General features: G+C 35.5%; 2 protein-coding genes and 1 long non-coding RNA gene across 3 annotated transcripts; 1 reads left to right on the top strand and 2 right to left on the bottom strand.

The window, feature by feature from the left end:
• The first annotated feature begins 123 nt into the window (after positions 1 to 123).
• Positions 124 to 3,125, top strand: LOC131545470 (glutathione S-transferase Mu 1-like). The gene is made up of 8 exons (XM_058784315.1): positions 124 to 380; positions 1,724 to 1,799; positions 1,889 to 1,953; positions 2,028 to 2,109; positions 2,195 to 2,292; positions 2,430 to 2,525; positions 2,633 to 2,743; positions 2,840 to 3,125. The coding sequence occupies exons 1-8, from the start codon at positions 345 to 347 to the stop codon at positions 2,933 to 2,935; spliced, it is 660 nt and encodes a 219-aa protein (XP_058640298.1). The 5' UTR covers positions 124 to 344; the 3' UTR covers positions 2,936 to 3,125.
• On the bottom strand, positions 2,930 to 5,143 carry LOC131545471 (uncharacterized). Its single transcript, XR_009272436.1, has 2 exons — positions 3,949 to 5,143; positions 2,930 to 3,766 (listed from the first exon to the last, which is right to left on the bottom strand). It is a non-coding gene; the product is annotated as an uncharacterized LOC131545471 (long non-coding RNA).
• Positions 5,144 to 5,170: 27 nt separating this feature from the next.
• eps8l3b (EPS8-like 3b) lies at positions 5,171 to 22,798 on the bottom strand. The gene is made up of 19 exons (XM_058783979.1): positions 22,345 to 22,798; positions 21,392 to 21,451; positions 19,382 to 19,449; positions 19,245 to 19,309; positions 18,789 to 18,947; positions 18,507 to 18,656; positions 18,233 to 18,321; positions 17,928 to 18,052; positions 15,601 to 15,716; positions 15,378 to 15,495; positions 15,194 to 15,264; positions 14,863 to 14,937; positions 14,145 to 14,290; positions 13,879 to 14,050; positions 13,758 to 13,789; positions 13,482 to 13,575; positions 12,974 to 13,078; positions 12,588 to 12,676; positions 5,171 to 5,330 (listed from the first exon to the last, which is right to left on the bottom strand). Exons 2-19 carry the CDS (start codon positions 21,427 to 21,429, stop codon positions 5,171 to 5,173), a joined length of 1,872 nt encoding a protein of 623 aa, XP_058639962.1. The 5' UTR covers positions 21,430 to 21,451; positions 22,345 to 22,798.
• Positions 22,799 to 22,926: the final 128 nt, after the last annotated feature.

Here is a 22,926-nt window from a genome sequence, read left to right as displayed (position 1 = left end):
AAAAAAAAAATTCTCACTGGGGTAACCTCACTAATGCTAAAACATGTTTGTATTTAGAATGCATATGTGTTTGCTGAAAAAGACGAATAAAATCTTGCATACTGTTTAGCAAAGAAATTGTGCGACGCCGCACAAAAATGTTCCGCAGAAGAAAGAAACTCGTACGAGTTTTGAACAATATGAAGGGGTGACACGAGACGGGATTTGCTTAAGGTTTGGACACGCCCCAAAGTGACGTTTTGCCCCGCCCGTCGTTCACATTGGACTCTGGCTCGCGCGCACCTCCGCCATCCACTCTCCTTCCCTTCTGCTCCTGTACAGAGGTGCTCGTTGCAAGAGGCAAGATGGCAATGAAACTAGCATACTGGGATATACGCGGGGTAGGAAATGTTTTTCAAAAAATTTGCGTAAGGGTGCTTAGACATTGAATTCATTTTTATTTGATATCTGCTAAAAGTTTACTGCGTAACTTGCATCACATAAGATTAGAATATCGCCCAGTGTGGTTTATGTCTAAAAATACACAAATTTATACTTAATATATATAGCTTGTTTAGAGTTACATTTTTAGTGGACGGTAAGTTGATACTCTATTCTTGAACTAGTTAGACAAGTTTGGTACCGATGCCTTTATACTTTAAACATGGGCTTCAGAGCTAGTCAGGGGTCTTTAAAGGATTTGTGGATCATATTTAACATGCTTTGTCTCGTCTTGCCTTGCCCACTGATTCTTCGTTATATGTAAATGAATCTTACCTGAAGCCGCTTTGGGTGTGGTTACACCCCAACATCCTCTGCAAATTAAGACTAAACGCCTGCAGCATTCTTTTAATAAGATCTTTTCACCTTTCATGCGATTTTAAAGCCCAGGGCAAAAGTTTCTCTTCATGAAAATTAATGATGGGAAATAGCTACAAAGAAAGTAACTTAAGATACACTTTACATCATTAGGCTGTGCAATTAATCGTATTCGATTATCATGCCCATCTCGTCAGTAAAGCTGGTTTCGTGATTAGCAGTAAATCGCCATCACCTGCTTTCAGATACACGGAGCCGTAGTTCACTGACAAGCTACGCGAAACCGTGATACTACATCATATTATAATCTTATATTAATTAGCCTACACGCTTTTATGGATAAAGAATTTACCCAGAATCATTACTATATGGATGAAAAATGTAACTTTTTTTTGTTTGCTTGTTAATCATCCAACAACATTATAAATACGACATGGTTTCTAGAAGAAGTAGCATGGAGTTGTAAGTGAATGAAATGTAGAACATTCCACTTTCCACTGTGTTTTCTCCGTTAAATACGCGCATCATCTGGGAATTTGAATCGACTTTCTGAAGATCTAAATTCATCATGAAATCGGAATAGACTGTTTTTCATGGAATATTGCAGTTTTTATTGTAATGATTATTCCATGCGCTTAATTAGGCTATTATATAAAAAACACAAAAGCAAACATTCGTAATCTTAACCATCTTTCAGTCTGCTGCAAGCTAGAGATAAGTGCGTAAAAATCAAGCCTCGTCCTAATTCTTTATTTCAATATTCCTGTGTATTAGTGTTTCCTATCTCCTTATGCAAATAAGAATATTAACTTTAGTTTATTAATATACAGTGTAATGACCGTCAGTTAATTATTCCAAGAGTGAGAAAAACATGTTTTACAGCAGCTGAACTTTGCTATATTTCATGATTTTCTTATGATTACAGCTTGCTCAACCAATCCGTCTGCTGTTGGAATACACTGGTTCTAAGTATGAGGAGAAGTTCTATTCTTGTGGTGACGGTAAGTGATGATTATAATAACATACAGTAGCAGACACAGATTGTCCATATAAAAGCACATTGAGTTGATTCTATATTCTTGCCTTGCAGCTCCCAACTATGACAAAAGCTGTTGGTTTAATGAGAAAGAGAAACTTGGGATGGACTTTCCTAATGTAAGTTACATAGTTACCAACATAGTATTGTTCAGTATAACATGCAATAACTAACCACCATCATCCTTCACCAGTTGCCCTACCTAGAGGATGGAGACACGAAAGTGGTCCAAAGCAATGCCATATTGAGATACATCGCCCGCAAACACAACCTCTGTGAGTACTTGATTCATTTCTTCATTAGTTAATTTCAGTGATGCTTTTTTTTTTAATGTAAAACATCTCTCTGTAATGTTTCTAGGTGGGGAAACTGAAGAAGAGCAGATGAGAGTTGACATCTTGGAAAATCAGGCGATGGACTTCCGCAATGGTTTTGTCCAGCTCTGCTATGGAGACTTTGTGAGTACCCATGAGCAACTTTAGTAGACTGTCTTAAGTGCTGATTGATTATTTTAAGAAAATGTAAAGTAATCTTGGTTTGTTTTTTGTTTTTTTGGAAATTGATGAGATAATGAGTGATTTGTAATACTTCACAGGACAAAAACAAACCATGTTACAATGAGAAATTGCCAGGAACTCTAAAGCAGTTCTCTGACTTCCTTGGTGACAGGAAGTGGTTTGCTGGGGACAAGGTAAATAGGCACAATGTTTGGAAGCACTTTATCCATCGTATCCATTTTGTGATAGGAAAGAGATCATTTGTTTGACCAGCTCATCCCAGTTTTGGCTCATCCTGTAGATCACATTTGTGGACTTCATCATGTTTGAGCTGTTGGATTTGCATCGTATGTTTCACCCGGAGTGCCTGGATGACTACAGAAACCTGAGATCTTTCCTGGATCACTTTGAGGTTTGGATTGTGTTTGACAAACAGACTATAATTTGGTGTTCTTAAAATTGTAATGTTAAAAATTGTAATTCTGATATGAATTGTGTTCCCTGTCAGAGCCTTGAGAAGATTGCAGATTACATGAAGTCGGGCAAGTTCATGAAAACGCCTGTGAACAACAAGATGGCCAAATGGGGAAACAAGAAGGACTGAAAAATGACAAGATTTTGTCTTTATTTTTTGGTACATGTTAACCTTCCCAATAAAAAAAAGAATTTGCTAAATTTACATCATAATGATATAGTGTATTAGATATTTCACTGTTCAGATTTTCTATGTTTGAATTGTAAAAAAAGCATGAACTTCAGGACCTTATTTTGACCCAATAAAGGAGTTCTGAGCATTTAGATCTTATTGATTAGAAATTAAATGGTCATGAATGACATAATGCAATCCCGCATTCAAATGTAAAACAGGTTTTTAAACCAAAGGGATCCTGATTAAATTAACTTTATTACTGTTGTGAGGTAAAACACAAACCCACAACTGGATTGTTGAACTTAAATGTAAAAAAAAAAAACACATTTAACCCCAAAATCAAAAGCTTACTTTAAGACCAATACACTATGGCTACTAATGTGTTGATTACTGACCATTTATTAATATACAGTGTCAGGATCAATCAGTGTTACAGACATGATTCATTTTCATTTAACACAAATAACATACAGTACAATTAGACAAGTGCCCACCACCACAGTGACATCAGTGGAAATCAATTTAATGGAACAATCTGTATCAAATAAATAAAATGAATGCATTAAATGTATTCATCATTTGCATGTGTGAGGGATAATATAACTGAACAAGTCTGTAGGCATTAGCTTTGGCTTGTTGTCTAATGAATGGAAATGCTGAGGAGTTTACTGAATAGTTCTTGTTCATTCAGGTCCAGACACGTTCAGATTCTTGCTATCAAAATGCACCGGTGTCCTCAGATTATCAGCGGCCACCATACTGGCTGTATTCAGCCTCACTGGCAAGCTGCAAAGGAAATTAAGACTGATGACATTTGTGAGCACCGCCTCAGACGTTAAATCACCGTCATGTATAAAGCCAAACTGAATACTGTGAGATCACTTCACCACAATGAAAGGTGCTCCATAAATACCAGAATTTGTACAAGGCGGGAGTTTTCTTTGAACAAATAGAGCTGCATGACTTACTGCAACAGTTGATCTGACGCTCTGCAGTTGGAAGAAGACTCGACCGCCTTCCTCAGGACATATCGCTCTGATGTCATCCTGTTTCATTCCCAGCAGCATTGCTCCATTAAACACCCCAAGACTCTGGATTGTCCTACACAAATACATTACATTACAATACATTGATAAATGACTTCTTGGAGCATGTTAAGCTATTTCTGTTGTAAAGTGTCAGCACTACATTTTGGTGTAGTCTAAAGAATTAATGCACTCAGTTTGGTCTTCCAGCTAATTAAGTGCGAAGACCAATACAATACATCCACCCAGTCAGCAAACAAATTTGGCCCAGATTTGGCATGCATCTGGCACAGCTGGCATTCATCCAGCACTGGCATACAGCATGTGGGCCAAACATGGCCCGGGTTTGGCAGAGATGTACCGGGTTTAAGACGGCACACAAGACATGGGCCAGATGTCAAATGTAGTATTTGGCCCAGATGTCAAATGTAGATATGTGGGCCACATAAGTATTGCCGATCTTGACCCACATTTAAAATCCATTTCAAATATTTTTGACTAAAATCCCAATGTTTTCCCATACAGAAAGGTAATATATTCACATATATGTGAAACACTGTTAAATATATTGAAATACATTTTGAAAATATATTTTTAAAATGCATAACATAAAGCTCATATTGTGTGCTTAATTGTGTTTACATGTGAAATTATATTCATGCCTGATATGATATTATATTATATGTTATATTATAGAATAGTATATCCTGTTGTTTTATTTATATACAACTTACTTCAAACAATGTTTTGCATTCACTGCTTTCATATTCTCATTCAATTTACAGTTTGATGTAGACCTACTAAACAATACATGATGAAATTTCAGGACATTTTATTTGACTTTTGTACTTTTTATGTAAATGCGTAACTTTGATGTGTTTTAGGCCATGTTGGCCAATCAGAAGCCTGACAAAGTCTCAAGTGACCTGGTGCAGCGTTTGCGCGAGGACGAACGGCCAAAGCGCACAGAAAAAGCTGCTGTTTTGAAAATAACTGCGTTCGTGTGGACGGCCAATGAGCGCGCGCGTTGAGCATTCAAATCGCATTTAAGCTGAAGCTGAGGAGGTTACCATGGTAACAGGGCGTCAACTCACTCAGCTGAGAAGTAGCTAGAAGCTGTCTCTCTGCTGTTTTCACTGCTTTCAGGTAAGTTTAGTCCCTAAAGTTACACAAATAGAGCTGCATGACTTACTGCAACAGTTGATCTGACGCTCTGCAGTTGGAAGAAGACTCGACCGCCTTCCTCAGGACATATCGCTCTGATGTCATCCTGTTTCATTCCCAGCAGCATTGCTCCATTAAACACCCCAAGACTCTGGATTGTCCTACACAAATACATTACATTACAATACATTGATAAATGACTTCTTGGAGCATGTTAAGCTATTTCTGTTGTAAAGTGTCAGCACTACATTTTGGTGTAGTCTAAAGAATTAATGCACTCAGTTTGGTCTTCCAGCTAATTAAGTGCGAAGACCAATACAATACATCCACCCAGTCAGCAAACAAATTTGGCCCAGATGTCAAATGTAGATATGTGGGCCACATAAGTATTGCCGATCTTGACCCACATTTAAAATCCATTTCAAATATTTTTGACTAAAATCCCAATGTTTTCCCATACAGAAAGGTAATATATTCACATATATGTGAAACACTGTTAAATATATTGAAATACATTTTGAAAATATATTTTAAAATGCATAACATAAAGCTCATATTGTGTGCTTAATTGTGTTTACATGTGAAATTATATTCATGCCTGATATGATATTATATTATATGTTATATTATAGAATAGTATATCCTGTTGTTTTATTTATATACAACTTACTTCAAACAATGTTTTGCATTCACTGCTTTCAGGTAAGTTTAGTCCCTAAAGTTACACAAATAATACAACTGTTCCTGACACTTTCTTACATGTTACTGACACGTTTCTGTTGAATCTTTACTTTACATGAGTGGTATAGTGTCTTCAAAAAGACCGTTAGCATCACAACCGTTAACTATAGAGGCTAACAATTAGAGGTAACGTTAAGGTAACTTATACATTTGAGCTCTTATTAATTAACGTTTGAGCTTTTAAGCACCTTTTATGTGTAGATGAGCGGCTTTGATAGTTTTGTAAATGTTTTGCTGATACTTTGTCAATAGATAAATGGAAGTCACTAAGCTAATTAATTTAACCTAAAAGTCTGCACTGTGGGGGTCAATCGGTGACGTCACTTACATGAACTAATGGGCTGAAACTATTTCAAACACGTTTTGAACTTTCATTGCAAACAAATATTGATAAATTGTACTGTGATTTCAGAAGCGTCAGAAAAAAATACCTAAAACAGGGGAAGTTACAAGAAAATTTGTAATGAGAGCTGCTGACAGAGATACAGGAAACAGGTTATCTGAGAAATCTTATTAAATAACTTTATATGAATTTTTCACAATATATTTCATCTATATCATCATGCATCTGTAAAACCTAAAAATATGAATTCTGGTATTTTAAGATTTTTTGTATGTTTTGTATATTATTATTATTATTATTGCATTTCACCTCTGCTGTAGTTTGTTTATTTCTAATAATCCTGACATTATATACTACATTTTGTTGGCTATGTGACATATTGTTCCTATTCTTCCATGCTGATGGCTGTGCTGCAGAGCTGGAGCGGAACAGATCTCCTGTCGAAGAACATCTCCAAAGCGCCATAAACCATCTGACTAGTAAGTAAAACCTCAAACATTCAAAAGTTTGTCGAATAGTTAAAAAAATATATCAAATATTTCCCAGACAGCAAGCAGGGTCGACCAGATCCGGCCCACATCTGGCCCGCATGGATTTCACACGGGCCAGATGTGGGCCGGATCTGGGCCGACACTATGTTGCTCTCTGGGTTCCTGTATGTCCTACAAGGCCATCTTGTTTAACTCTGCTCTGAGGGCACTTCATACACAACAACCTACAGAGGGGTCAATCATAATTCAAAAAAAGACACAGATGATAATAAAAAAGTTATTTGAAATTAAAATTAATAATGGTAAGTAGGCCTGTCGCAATAATCAATATATCGACTTATCGCGCAATATATGTACATGACCGCAATAATTTTTGGTGATGCAATATATCGCCCATTATATTTACTTAAAAATTAATGTCACCATGTTTTGTACATTCCACTTGCGCCTGTGTCTTTTGCAGCTTCTCGTACCTAACGTGGTGTAGTCATGTGTTGCTAGTTCCAGGGTTCCCGCGGGTCCTTAAAAAGTCTTAAAAGGTCTTAAATTTACTTTATCAAATTTAAGGTCATAAAAAGTCTTAAATTGTCTTAATTATGATTTCAAGAGGTCTTAAATTTGGGTACAGACCAGAATCGCGATACAGCTTAATGTGACGATTAAACTTCAAAAGGCTATAAATAAATATGAGCGCTGCACGTTTCAAAGTCCGGTGCTGTGCTGCCTTGTGTTCTGCTGTTACCGGGGAAACCGTTCGAACGCGCCTCCTGCTGGCAGAGAATGAATCTGCATGTTCAATAGGGCTGTTGTTGTGAGTAGCCGGAGGCTGTAGTTTCAGAACTGGATTTCTAGGACCCTATAGTTTTTGTTTGTTTGTTTGTTTTTAATTATTTTATTTTATTTTATTTATTTTTGCATGTATGTATTGTGTCAGGTCTTCCAGACAGTTCTATCAAACCTTTACAATTAATCCAGAACGTGGCAGCAAGATTATTTTTAATGAGCCAAAAGAATGTAACAGAGAATGAAGAACGTCACACCTCTCTCTATTCTAATTCTATTCTTTAAAAAAAAAAAAAAAAACTAACTAACACTAGCTTTTCTAATCTTTTGTATTCTGTTTTCTTTTTATTTATTATACAATTAACAAAAGCAAAAAGGCTTCTAACACTAGCTTGCTCTATTCTTTTTCTATTCTATGCTTTCTTTTTGTTTATTATATAATTTAAAAATCTCTTGCTACATGTACTGCGTTAGGCTAAATGAGACTTGTTATAGCACTTGCATATCATTGCTCTTTTGTTGATTTTGATTGCTTCCATTGTCCTCATTTATAAGTCGCTTTGGATAAAAGCATCTGCTAAATGACTGAATATTAGTGGCTCATACTATTTTATAGCACTTGGTATTCAATTCTGTATATTATTATTTTAAGGAATTATGTAGTTATTTAATTGTATACACTTAATTATTGTCCTAACCAACTCCTAACTCTAAACATACCCGTTGGTAACCCTCTTGAAATATTTAACCTAATTTATTTCAATATTCAATATATTCTGGTTTAAAATTCAGTTTTCTTGGAAAGAAGACTTGTGTCTGTGTGAGTTAATTCAGTTAATTAGCTGCAGTGCAGTGCTTCACGTCTGATGTGCTGTTTGTTTGCATCTGTTTGTTTGATGTTTGAATCAGGTCTCCTCTGTTGGAATAGATGGTGCTGTCCCAAAAAATAGGGTCCTATGCAGTCCTAGAACTGCAGCCTCCAGTATTGCAGGAACATTGGGTTGTTTTTGTTCAGACCAATGCAAAAATCGACCCATGTTTTTACCCTGCAAACACGCAGAGATGTAAATGTGAACTGGTGGATCGATAAGGAGATAATTCATTATAAAAATCTAAACACTAAAATGTGTTTGTATGTGATTTAATTAATATGTGACCCTGGACCACAAAACCAGTCTTAAGTGTCAATTTTTCAAAATTAAGATTTATACATCATCTGAAAGCTGAATAAATTAGCTTTCCATTGTTAGTATCGGACAATATTTGGCCGAGGTACAACTATTTGAAAATCTGGAATCTGAGGGTGCAAAAAAATCTAAATATTGAGAAAATCGCCTTTAAAGTTGTCCAAATGAAGTTCTTAGCAATGCATTTTACTAATCAAAAATTTACTTTTGATATATTTACAGTAGGAAATTTACAAAATATCTTCATGGAACATGATCTTTACTTAATGTCCTAATGATTTTTGGCATAAAAGAAAAATCTATAATTTTGACCCATACAATTTGTATTGTTGGCTATTGTTACAAATATACCCCAGCGACTTAAGACTGGTTTTGTGGTCCAGGGTCACATATAATAATTTATTTATAATTGTTTAAATTAATATAATTAATACTTTTGACTCATCCATTTTCTTAAAAAATGGTTTAAAGGCTGAAATATGAAGTGTATAATTTTATAAAACTTTTTGTTTTGTGAAAACTTCTATCTGAACTGTAAATCATGCTTTTTACATTCATTTTACAGTTTACCATAGACATTTCCCTACCCTGCTCATATGGTATTCATTTTATTTGTGCAGGTCTTAAAAAAGGTCTTAAAAAGTCTTAAATTTGAGCTTAAAAATCCTGCAGCAACCCTGTAGTTCAAATTTAAAAACTGCTTCTACAAAAAAAGTTTCATCTGCAGATATGGCTTCGTTTAGGAGTCTGTGCCTTTGTGCATGCAGACATCTGACAGCTAAGTAGTGATTGTGTTTTTCAGCAATAGTGTGCACCCTTAATTTACAGAGAAAAGAAGGTCAGGGAAAAATCTGTAGATGGAAAAATCTCCATACAAGTTCTTTGTGCATTTTTCTTTTTTTCTACTTGTTACTTTGCACTTTTTGTTAAATGTTTATTTAATATTTATTCAAGTTTTTAAAGGTATCTAATGTTTTGATACTTAATTTCCATGATCTAAATATTCTTTAGAATTAAAAGTTTGTTGTCATTTGGAAGCGTGTAGGCCTTCTTGCATTATTATGCTGTTACATTATGATTATATATTCAGTGACATAAAATGGTCTTTAAAATGACAATAATATCGCTTATCGCAATTATTTCTGGGGCAATATGTCGCACAACAAAAAGTTGTTATCGTGACAGGCCTAATGGTAAGACAGAACCAGTACTGTGAACGCACCTCACTTCAAACTGTAACGGTCTGTATATTATTTTCTAAACTTTAAATGTAGTGAAATTTTTGTTCATGCAGACTTTGTTGCTCATGGAAACCTCACGCGAGTCTGAGAGATACTTAAAACTTAAAATATTATTTGCACTCTCGAAGACTGTTCACCAAATACTAAATTTCAGTCCAGCAGAATTTTCTGCACACTTCACCACCAAAGCCAAAATGAGCATTGTGAATGTAAGAGCCTCACACTACATTGTTTGTTTGAATTGTATTCCAGGGCAGTTCGTGAAGACGGATAACCTGGACAGAAGTCGGTTCCAGATCCAGCCTCCACACCAGACTTCTCACTCACAAGGATTGCTGTCTACTAGATATGTGTACTCTTCAGACTTAGGTTCATGCAGATATTATTCAGGGACATGAACACTTGAATACCGCAAAAATAGAGAAACTACCTTATTTAAGAATTTTGTGTTAATTGCGTGTACATTAAACAAATATATATTTCTTTTACTGTTTTTTGTTTTGTATTCCAAAGCACCTAAAAGCCAATTCACACTGCCATACTCCAACAGGGTGAACACACTGACCAAGCAAAACAAATAAGCATGTTTTTATAGTTTTTGTGAAAGTGTGAACTGACAATGCTGTATGTTAGGTGTGAGATTCATTCAACTTGGTTTGCTGATTAAACATGATTAAATATTTGTTCAGAAGATTGTCGTTGTTGTGACTATTCATCTGGGAGGGGTGTGTATCAAGTGGCTTGGTTATGGTTTTGTTGAGGCTGACATGTGGAACCCATCTGGTCCAGCGTATAGGACCAGAACAGGGCCAGCTATGGTCATACGGGTATGGTCATACAGGACCTCAGATCCCACATAGCAATTTTTCTCTGGCCCAGCTCCGGCCCACATAGCAATTTTTCTCTGGCCCGCACAATCAGCTTTTGCTTGGCCCGCATACCGCAATGACTTACGGTCCTAGTGTGTACCAGGTCTGGGTTCCAGACAAGGGCCACACATGGGCCAGAACTGGCCCAATTCAGGGCCAGTTATGGGTAATTAACTTGGCTGAGACTTGGGCCAGTTATGGCCCATGTGTGGCCCTTATCTGGAATCCAAATCTGGTACACACTAGAATCTGGGCCAACACTATGTTGCTGTCTGGGCCAGAATAGGGCCAGCTATGGTCATACAGGTATGGTCCCACATAGCAATTTTTCTCTGGCCCACACAATCAGCTTTTGCTTGGCCCATATACCGCAATGAATTACGGTCCTAGTGTGGACCAGGGCCCGGTTGCATGAAAGTCCTTAAGTAATTTGACTTTGGACTATCCCTGAGGGGGAAAAAATCCCTGAGGCAAGGGATTTCTTTAAGAGCGTTGCAACAAACGTCATAACTGTCACACTTACCTAAGTGTTTATACTAAGCGTTTCACGGTAGTTCCTGGCAACATACGGCAATGGGCGCCGCGGTTGCTATAGTTACTACATCTCACAATAAACTGTATAGATATGTATATCTCTGACAATAAACAGAACATAACGAAATACAAACCTAACCAACTAAAACACGAACAAATAAACGAGCGCTAACCGTTTCTGCGCTGTTTTGTGTACAGTCGTTACCGAGGAAACCGCTTTGTTTCTAAAGTGAAAGCGCCTCCTGCTAAACAATGACGGAAATGTTAATAAATGTGAAAATTAACCCATGTTTTGATGCTGCAAACACGCAGTGTTGTAAATGTGAACAGGTGGATTGACAAGAAGATAATGCATTATAAAAAGTTAAACAGTTAAGGCATACATTACATTTATATTGTTATTTAATTAATGTAGGCTAATAATTGATTAATTATAATTGTTTAAGTTTATAATAATTAATACAACTCATCCATTTTCTTAAATTATATACATTTTTGTTTTGTTTTGTGAAAACCTCTAAGTCATGCATTTTACAGTCATTTTACAGTTTAATATGTTACCATAGTCATTGCCCTACTATGCTTATATGATATTTTATTTGTGCAGGTCTTAAAAAATGTCTTAAGTCTTACATTTGAGCTCAAAAATCTTAAAAATACTGAGATTAAGATGATTTAAGGGAGCTGTTTTGGTCCCTTAAATTTATCAAGGCGAAATAGTTACTAAGGACTTTGTAGCAATGCTTAAGGGAACACTTAGATAATTAAGGGGAATATTTAATGACAACCTTAAGGTTCCTTTAAGTTGACCCTTAGGATTTTTCTTGCAACCCAAGTTTCACTAAGGGTTCCCTTAACCTTATAACTAAGGGATTTCTTAGCTTAAGGGCTTTCATGCAACCGGGCCATAACTGGCCCAATTCAGGGCCAGTTATGTGTAATTAACTTGGCTGAGACTTGGGCCAGTTCTGGCCCATGTGTGGCCCTTGTCTGGAATCCAGACTTGGTACACACTAGGACCGTAAGTCATTGCGGTATGTGGGCCAAGCAAAAGCTGATTGTGTGGGCCGGAACTGGGCCAAAGAAAAATTGCTATGTGGGCAGAGTCCAAAATACAGAAAAGGTCTGCAAAATTTAATACAAATCTAACATTTTTTGGGTTCAAATATTTTTTGTATTTTTGACTATTTTAAAGACTAAAATTAAAGATGATAGAAATGGTTTCTTACATTTTAGAAAAGCCTTTGTACTGTAACCAGGCTTTGACTTCATCAGGTCTAGATCTCATATCTAGAGATGGAGGTCCTCTCGTATTTTGCTGAGAACACAGGGGGCAACATTCATAAAACAATGAACTGTATATAGCAAAAATCAGTTAGTTAAATATACAGCAATACATGTCCTGACCAAACAGTGATGAAAATTTGGGTGCCATACATTGACCGAGCAGTTTTTATGTCTTCATATAGCTGATGTTTAAAAAAAAAAAAAAGGATTGAGCCATTGTTTAGAATGTCCTTAATACATTATTGAAATTACTGTTTTTAAATAAAAATGTAGAGTAAGAATAAATAAAAAAAAGAAAAAGAAATTGTGTGCATTGGCCATGACTTACAGTTGGCCTTTGTCCATCAGCAGGCTCTAGAACATTCTGAGGCACATAACCCTCCTCATTAAGACTGTTTTTCACTTTCCACCATTGCCCGGACTTGTCGGTTACCTATTTACATAAGCATAGAAGTGTATAAACAAGAACAAACTATTTGTATGCATTTTCTGCTCACAGAAAAAAAGGTAACATTAGATTAGTTACTACTTTAGTTACAATATATTTAAGATTAATAAATGCTTTTCCTTTGTTAGTTCATGTTAATTCCAACAGTCAAAAGTTGTACTTTTTACACATGAACTAATAATGAACAGTTGTAATTAACTTTAACAAAGATTAATAAATGCTTTAACAAATGTATTGTTTACTCTTTTAACTAACATTAACTAGTGGGACTTCAAGTGTTGTCAAAAAACTTATTGATTTAGCCACTTTGTTCACCCCTGAAGTTACACAATTTCCTTCGTGTGGGGTGTGTTTTTAAATATCAATATGTTAAAGGTCAGGTGATTACCTGCACCATGTCACTCTTCATCACACTCAGTTCCTGACTGTTTCTTGCCATAAAGTCATAGATCACCCTCATGTAGATTGGCGGCTCAGCTGACCTGGTATAAAATAAGGCAAAAATGTTACTAGACTTGATTTGAAATTTACCTCTTAAATTCTTTAGTGAACTCATCTGAGATTACATACTTATAAAGTCAAATAAACAATGTTTTATATTGCTGTCACAACTTCCTTTATATTATCTGGGCATTTCAAAGGGAGTTAACATGATATGTCTCACCGCATGGGTGGGGTGTTCCAGGGTCTGTTGTCCTGGAAGAGAGGTTAAAAAGCAATTTGTACTCATTTCACTTTATTATACATTAGGTAAGGTTGTATATGTCAAAAATACATTATTTTACCTGTTCTGGTGGCCTCTGCATGGCGTTCCTGGGTGGGACGCGCTCGCTGTTGCTCCGTGACAGCTGCCTGCTGTCGGGAGGGGACTGGGATGGGCCGGGCGGAAGGGGCTGCCAACCGTCATAAAATTCGGGATAATATGGCGGGATCTGATCCCCGTTTGGCCATTTAGATCTGATTAAAAAATACAGAAAAATCATGAGCTTTTCTCCTTTGTTTGCAAATCTGTGAGGAAGTTTTTTTAGGTTTTTTTTGTAGAATAGAAGACCTTGGGATGCTCCACGCATCACCCAAACTGCTCCACAGTACGTCCTCATTTGGTGTGACAGATCTTCCCAGGAGGTGCAGGGCTTTTTCTGTGAGCAGTGGACTCAGCACCGTGGGAGGGATGTTGGGAGGATACTGACTCGCCATCTGAAGCATGAAAAAACAGTCAGGAACTGTGCATCTCCTGACCTTTAACCTTGTGATATGTTGTAAGATTTCAGTGGTGAACAAGTTGCTCATCAAAAGTAAAGCCTTTTCTTTCGACAGAAAGTACACTCTTGAAAATGAAAGTTTGAAAAGGGGGAACTTTTGGAAGCTTCTATTGCGATACCAAACATAATTTCAGTGAACGGTTCTTAAAAGAACCGTTTTTTCTTAGTTTGAAGAACACTGTACAAATCTAAAGAACCTTTGTCCGCTATAAAGAACCTTCTGTGTAATGGAAAAGTTCCATGGATGTTAAAGGTTCTTAATGGAACCATAGATGCCAATACAAAACTGTGCATGCTAACAACTTGGGATTTCTTATCCATTGCTATGGTTTTGTAAACAGCTAACAAGTTAGGTGGGTCCTACTGACTAACCCTCTGAAGCTTCAGGAGAACAAAACAGCTTTTGACACGCATTCTGAAAGTATGCTCGTCCATTTTCATTTCATAATGTAAAAAAAACATGTCTGAAATGTGATTGCAAGGCAAACATACTGAACAGATACTTACAAAAGCAAGGGAAGAAAAGAGACTGTGAACAAAATCAGAAGCTGGAGGATTTTTTAGGTGACCATCCAGTTTCCCCTGTCACAAATAGAGATGAGTATGAAAACAGACAAATGCAACAAATAAACAGTATGTCTCATATTAAACATTATTATTTTTTATTGAAAAAAATAATTTAATGAGACCACTGAAAAAATATCATTCATTTCTCTGTACTTTGGAGAAATGCCAAAACCAAAGTGGTAGTAATAACAATTTTATTTGAAAGTATACATTGAAGTAGTCTAATGATACTCTTAGTAAATAACACAGAAATGAAATGTTTATAACTTACCAGAAGGTTGAAGCCATACTTTATTTTATGCAGACAAGATATGTACTCCTCCACAGGGGGAATACTTGCAACTATAAAAAGCAAAAATAATAATAATAAATCTTATAATTTGTTGAAATCTTGTAGATTTTTTTAAAAAATTAAATAAAATGATTAAATCAAGCACTAGGTGTTAATTGTTCACCCATTTTTTTTGCAGCATTTTTCTTTTTCTTTTTCTTGCTTCCATCATCTTTTGGCAAAGCTGAGCCTACTTTATATACAAAGGTCTCAATGTCGGCTGCTACATGGTTAAAAATCTCCTGTAGAGAAAATTAAATGGATGGGGGATGTGTCAATAAAATTGATTTCTGAATTAGATGGATTAATAGCATGGTGTAATAAAATTATCAGTAAAACCAACCAACCGAATCTCTCTCCACTTCATTGAATGCAGGTGGAGCCTGCTCTTGCTCAGACTGCATTGGCTTGTAAGGGGCTTCATCTCTGGGAAATGGCATAGCGGGTGAAGGCCGTCTGTCATCTGGGAAAAGATTATAATAGGTTTTGCATTTGGATATATATTTAGACATTATGAAACACTACTTCACTGTGGCTGATTTGTAAGACTGTACCCCCCAAAAATTACGTATCTGTATTTTTGTATTTCCCATTTAATATGGTGAACATTTTTGACTGTGAAGATCACAAGTGTGTACGAAGCCCTTTAAGTGACATGGTGGTGGGAAAAATACAGGGTGAGTGGAAAAAATTCGGGGTGGGAGGAGAAAATATTTTTCAAATATTTTGCGTTTCCTCGCAAAACTTTTGCATCCTCTCGCAAAGATAATGCATTCTCTCGCAAAACTTTTGCGTTCTCTTGCAAAGATATTTGCATTCCCTGCAAAACTTTTGCTTTATCTCGCAAAACCAGTTGAGTTCGGACAAACTCTTCCTGTTTTACAGCTTGCAGTAGTTCATATATTCACAATGGAGCGGTCGAGTTTTATTTTGAACTTGGACTCAAATAAAGAAATACGTCAGTGCTTAGTTCAAGACACGGTTTTGGGACATTCAAAAACACTTAATGTGGCTTAATGTTTTAAAACAGTTGGACATTGGAGGACCAAATTCGATAATAATAAAAGCTGATAAAATTATTAGGCTAATATTAATAATCTTATTAATAATATTACTAAAAAGAATAGCTCAGAGTATGAACGCAACGGCCTGAATGTAAGCTTTTTCTCCCCCATAAAACACTTAAGGTAGGCTAATATATGAAAACGGTGATTTAAAAATACCAAATCCGTTGCATTCATATTCTGGGCTATTCCGCTTTATTATTAGTACTATTATTAATATTAGCCTGTATTATACTGTATTAATATTAGCCTAATAATTTTATTAGTATTTATTAGTAGTAGAATTAGGTCCTCCAATGTCACTGTTTAAAAAAAATAAAATGCTTTTTTCCGTTGAATGCTTGAATCTGATTGGCTGAAGAACGTTCTAAGGTGTGCAATTATTTTCAGGGAAACGCACGGCGAACATAGTTCCAGGCAGCTCTTGACCGCATTACATGACCATATCACTTCGCCGAATGATTTCTGTTATTTCAAAGGTCTTACAACAGCAAAATAACCAAAACCCACAACGACACTAGCCAAACAAATAAATATAGTAATCAAAAGGATAAAAATGACAGATCATGTCCATGCTTTTGCCACAAAATTATGCTTTATTATGTACGGAAATCTCTCCCGCTCTCTCTTCCTCAAAGACTGCACATACATAACAGTTACAGTTTGCACACACACACTAACATACATCGCGCTAATGTTGCGCGCTTGGGTGTGCATTATTTCTCTAATAATTCAACGGACAGAAGTAAATTATTCCTTACTTAAGCGTTTTAGAATGTCCCAAAACCGTGCCTTGAACTAACCACCACTGACTGTATTTGAGTCCAAGTTCAAAATAAGAACTTTATGAACCGCTCCATTGTTAACATACCAGGCAGCCGTACTATGAAACTTTCATTAGCCTACCATAAGCACTTTCTATGGGGAAGAAAAGGCTTAACGTGCAGGGCGTTAATTGCATTCATATTCTGCTTTATTGATAATGATATTATTAATAAGGTTATTAATGTTAGCCTAATAATTTTTATCAGGATTTATTATTATCAAATTTAGTCCTCCAATGTCACTGTTTTAAAACATTAAGCCACATTAAGTGTTTTTGAATGTCCCAAAACCGTGCCTTGAACTAAGCACTGACTGTATTACTTTTTTGAGTCCAAGTTCAAAATAAAACGCTATGAACTGCTCCATTGTGAACATACGGAGCTGTATGAAGTGAACCACTGCAAGCTGTAAAGTAAACAGGAAGAGTATGTCCCAAATCAACTGGTTCGAGGGAACGCAAACATTTGAAAAAAAAAAAAAATTCCACCACCATGTCCCTTAAAGGGCTCCGTACTAGTGTGGCTATTTTTTATAAGACTTTTTCATTTAGTCATTTCTAATCATGTCCACAATTTTTTTTGTGTGTGTTTAAATAGCAAGCGTGACAAAAGTCATTAGGTTTTGTACCATTCTGTTCGGGTAAAAAAAAAAAATAATCCAAATTCAAAATGTCATTTTTTTTTCAGTCTAAAATGACAGAGAACACCCAGAGGGTTAATTTCAGGACATTTGAGGGTATTTAAAAGTGTATTTTTCTGAGTGAAATGAACTGTTCAAGTGATCACCGTAGTCTTCATAGTTGTTGTACTGTGGAGGTGGGAAATCTGGGGGAGGAGGGTTTGGCTGCATGAGAACTGGTCTTTTCATGCTTACTGGATAACCCTGACCAATGATGCTTTCCAGATGGCTCCTGAGTAATAGAAAATATATCACTGTACAGCATTGATAAAAACTGAGGTTGAGAAAAAAATTAAATAAAAATAGATCTTTGTTTTTCAATAATCAATAATGACTATTTAAAACATTACAATTTAGCACATTTAAAGGAAAAAGGTTATTTGTACAACTTCTTTGTGAGGCAGCAGCTGACCTGATGTCCATTTGTGGTTCTTTAAGTGGAGGTGTGGCATCCCCTCCTTGCTGTATTACCTTTTCCAGATCATTTGCCACCTCCTGAGCCTAGCGATTTAAAACATCACAGATACCTTTATAGAAAAATTCAGGGCACTGACAGAGGGAGTGGAATGGAAACTCCCACTTCAATCCACATGATATTAAGACAGATGTATTTTCCGGGCAGATGCAGCACTATCCCTTAGATGAGTCTAACATTTTTGACTATACATCAAAGTGTTGTTCCTCACCCCAATCTCCTCACACTGGAACAGGAAGGCCTGTGGAGCTCTCTGGCTAGGATTCTGAACTGAGATAATGAGAAGGGAGTCATACACACCACTGTCAATAACAGCTCTCGTCGCTCTGATGCTACTCAAGTGCACAGACTCCAAAACCTCCTACAATTCCAGGAAACAGAGGAAGAGTTTAATGTTTAGTATGGGAACTAAGTGTTGTATAATGTAACCATTCAAAAAATCCCAAAGTATTTGTTCAGATTAGTGTATTTGAGCATAAATCATGCACCTGACCTTGGTCTCTATGTCACACAGCTGTAGCTGGTTCGCCTGGACCTGCAAGATCATATCCTGACCCCACACTTTCCCTTTACTGTCCATATTCTTCAACCTGTTCACACAGTCATCAATGCTGCTCACCTCTCTGCCATCTAACACACAGGTGAACAGGTGCTAGAGAACGGAAAGAGAATTACACAGATGCTATTGTTATAGATGGTCTTGTGAAATTCAGCCTGGCTACGTCATCAAATTTTCCAGTTCAGTTTGTGTGGAAGTCTCTACAGTACATGTTAGATAAGCACTGGTTGTCTGTAATTTTCTATAACACACATTAGTGAAGTGGGTGTTGGCTTTGCTCTAACAGATTAGGATTATGCATTAGTAACATGCAGTCAGCACATATGAACATTTTAAAATCATTAGTTATTAAGTGTAGTTAACAAACCCATGAAATAGTTTTAATCTTACCTCTACTCTGTACTGAAAGTTGTCTTGCTGTCTGCTGATTGATTCTGCATACTCCTTCCTTTGCACTGAAGCATCAAAGTCAATTAAATATACAGTATTATTTTAGTATATATTGTTTAAATGGGATTTGTACTTACTGTAGATGGATTTGGCACTAGGACGAGACATGCCAGGCCCTTGGGACGGCGGCTCAGGTGAGAAGCCTCTATAATATAGTCACAACACAATATGTCTGTATGGACTGTACATATATCTTGTCAGATTTTCAATAAATCCTGAGTACGACCACAAAAAACAATGTAATCAGTAACATTTCTTGTTATTTCTATTAACTCTGAATTTATTCTAAATTGAACTGTTCTTAACGTAAACTCACATTCAGCTCATTGCTATTGCAATATGCAGGATATGGCCAAAAAGTATGTGGACATCCATTTCTGATAAACTAGTTTGGCTATTTCTGTAATTTCAGTGAAATGAAATACTACACCAGATGATGATTCTGTGTCCAGTTTTGTTGCAATAGTTTTGAGAGGTTACTTTTTTTGACTGACAACAAAGTCAATTTCATCCAAACCAGATATCAACAAAACAGAAATAATGACTGACATTACTTGGAAAAGTTAAAATATATTTACAAAATTTAGATTTACTAAACTAACAACAATAAAATAAAAATTGCCAATTGTTAATTTTAGTTTAAGATATATGCTGTACATTGCCGTTCAAGATCAGTAAGATTTTTAATGTTTTAATGGAGTCTCTTATGCTCATCGAGGCTGTATTTATTTGATCGAAAATACTGAAAAAAACAGTAATATTGTGAAATATTATTGCAATTTATAATACTGGTTTCCTATTTTAATTTATTTTTAATATACAGATCTGTAGAACAAGTAGGTTACAAAATGAAATGAAATAGCCTAAGCAAACATTAGCCATGAAGAAGTCTACGCTTTGTCATGCAGTATAGTAGTTAATATTTCACAAATCATGCTAAAAACATTCATAAGAGCATTAGACAATATATAGCAATGATTATTAATGAAAACTATAACAGCAATATGTATTGCATTATTAATAAAAAAAAACAGATACAATTATCCACCCTAACACAGTAAAATATTAACACATTTTGATATAAATATATTCAAATTTTGAATAAATATGTGGTTTAAAAGTGTTCATCTCTCCAAAACAGAGAAAATATCTTTCACAAACATCTACATCTCTGTCTCTTTTAAAGTGTTAGTGTATAATGAGCTGTATTTGTGGGGGTTATTATAGCACAATTCTTAACCCCACCCCAGACCTCACTAATTTTCAAACCCTGGCTATGGACATGACATGAACCTTCAAAAATCATTCTACTATGCGGATTTATTATCAGTGTTGAATCTGTGATATTTTTTTCTTTGATGAATAAAAAGTAAAAAAAAAAAAAAAAAAAACAGCATTTGGTTAAAATATAAATATTTTCTAACAATATAAGTCTTTATTATCACATTTTATCAGTTTAACACATCCTTACTGAATAAAAGTATTAATTTCTTTAAAAAAAAAGAAAAAAATGACTGACCCCAAAACTTTTTATTTATCAAAGTATCCTGAAAAAACGTATCACAGGTGGGTCCCAAAAAAGAATAAAGTATATTATGAAGTATATTAAAAAAGAAAACTTCTATTTTAAATTGCAATAATATTTCACTAAAATACATTTTCCCCCTGTATTTTTGATCAAATAAATACAGCCTTGATGAGCATAAGAAACTTCTTTTAAAAAAAAAATATTAAAAAATCTTACTGATCCCAAATTTTTGAACAGCAGTGTATATGCCTATTATAAAACTGCCTGATTTAAATATGAAAATGCCACTAGATAGCTCTTAAAATAAACCTGATACAAAACAAAAACAATCGAGAATAAAATACACACCTAAAAAAATCTAAACTTGAATAGCCCTGCCTCACAACTTTGTGTAATGATGACCTGCCTGACACCTGTTATGACAACCGATATGAGAGAGATAGAAAGCAAGACATGACGCACCACACTGAAACACCCTTGTGTGTGTTTCAGGTGCAAATTCCACTCGCATACAGCGAAAGATAACACTGATGGAGGTGAAGGCAAGTAAGATATGTACCTTGATTGGAAAACTGGGACAGGGTTTCCCCCATACATTCTTGACTGTGATATTTAACACCTGTAATAATAATGTTATCGGTCATAAAGCCATTTAGAAAAAGGGCAGATAAACATTTGAGAAGCTATGCCAGGCAGAAACATTAGTTATGAAGAAGTGTCTGTTCATCAGTTGTGGTTTGACACCACTTAACTTTTGAAAAGGAGGTGAAAGCGTAGTCATCAAGTTAATGAAGCATACTTGCAATATTACATCCTCAAAACCAATTAAGCTGCCAAAAACCAAAATATCAGAACAAGTGCTTTTTATGTTCAAATGTTGATATTTTTAGTAAAAATATATAATTATAATTTCAATCAGTCAGTTAGTGAATACTGCCGGGTTTATTAATATCATAACCTGACATTTATTTTTAAATTTGAATAGTAGAAATTCTATATTTAATCAATGTCAGATTTTTAAAATGAGGTCAGTAAATTATGGCAGAATCACTGGCTTTCATAAGCCAATTACAATACAAGAATGAAGAAACTTTTATGGTCAACGATTTATTTTTTGTTATCAAAAACAAGCGAGAACTGTCCAGTCATGAAGTGCTTGACAAATAAACAGAAAAAACTGCCGACAACACGAAGCAGGAACTTTCTCTATAACAACTTTACATGTTTGGTTTGACGAGAAGAAAACAGAAGTGCAAAAGTGATAAGCCGCAGAGCAAACCAGAAAAAGAAAGAAAGAAAAAAAACCAACAACTAATAATAATACAACTCCTCTAAAAGACAACACAAATTAGAATGATTGTGATGTAACCATGTTTTTTATCTTACATTATTCAAATTAATCACTGCCCTATGAATCTGTGTAAAACACCATGTATCAGTGCCTCTGTGCGTTTCAGTTCTAAAATAAGTATTGCTTAAATCAACCTTATTATACAAATGATTGTACCTTACCTTAAAGAAAATCCTAAATTTAACTGCAAATATTCAAATGTAGGTTCAGATTACTCCAGAATTTAGACACATCCTCAAGTCCGACTTCTTCGTGAACTGCTTGATAGCAAATATTCTGGACTTCCTGCTTGGAAAAGCTGGGGTCAAAGTCTAGTTCCTGAATAATAGCAAATCAGGTAGGTTTCACATTTACATCCTTGAGTACAAAGGTTTTGTCATTAATAGACAGCTATTGTGATGTGTACAACAAAGTGGCGCACAGTGACCCCTGAATGAATTTGTACACTCACGTCAGACTAAATGCATGTTGCTGTATTAGATAACAAAACATTAAACCAAGCAGCATATTTTAAAAAGATAAGAAAGTGTCATACATTTTAAATGATGTTCAATATAAACATAACTATTTTGACCATAGTTACTAAGATGAATCATTTGTTTTCAGATGCACTGTGTAAAATGTGACTAAATCTGTTAAATTAAACTTATTACTAATGTCATCTCAGCTCAACCAAACATTTAAATGATTCATGTCAGGACTACAAGACAGAACTGGAGTTCTTCAAATCATCACACAAAAAG

Source organism: Onychostoma macrolepis, chromosome 08 (genome assembly GCF_012432095.1).
Source record: "Onychostoma macrolepis isolate SWU-2019 chromosome 08, ASM1243209v1, whole genome shotgun sequence".
Taxonomy (NCBI): domain Eukaryota; kingdom Metazoa; phylum Chordata; class Actinopteri; order Cypriniformes; family Cyprinidae; genus Onychostoma; species Onychostoma macrolepis.
Note: the sequence above shows the minus strand (reverse complement) of the source record. Positions and strands in the feature narration are given on the sequence as shown.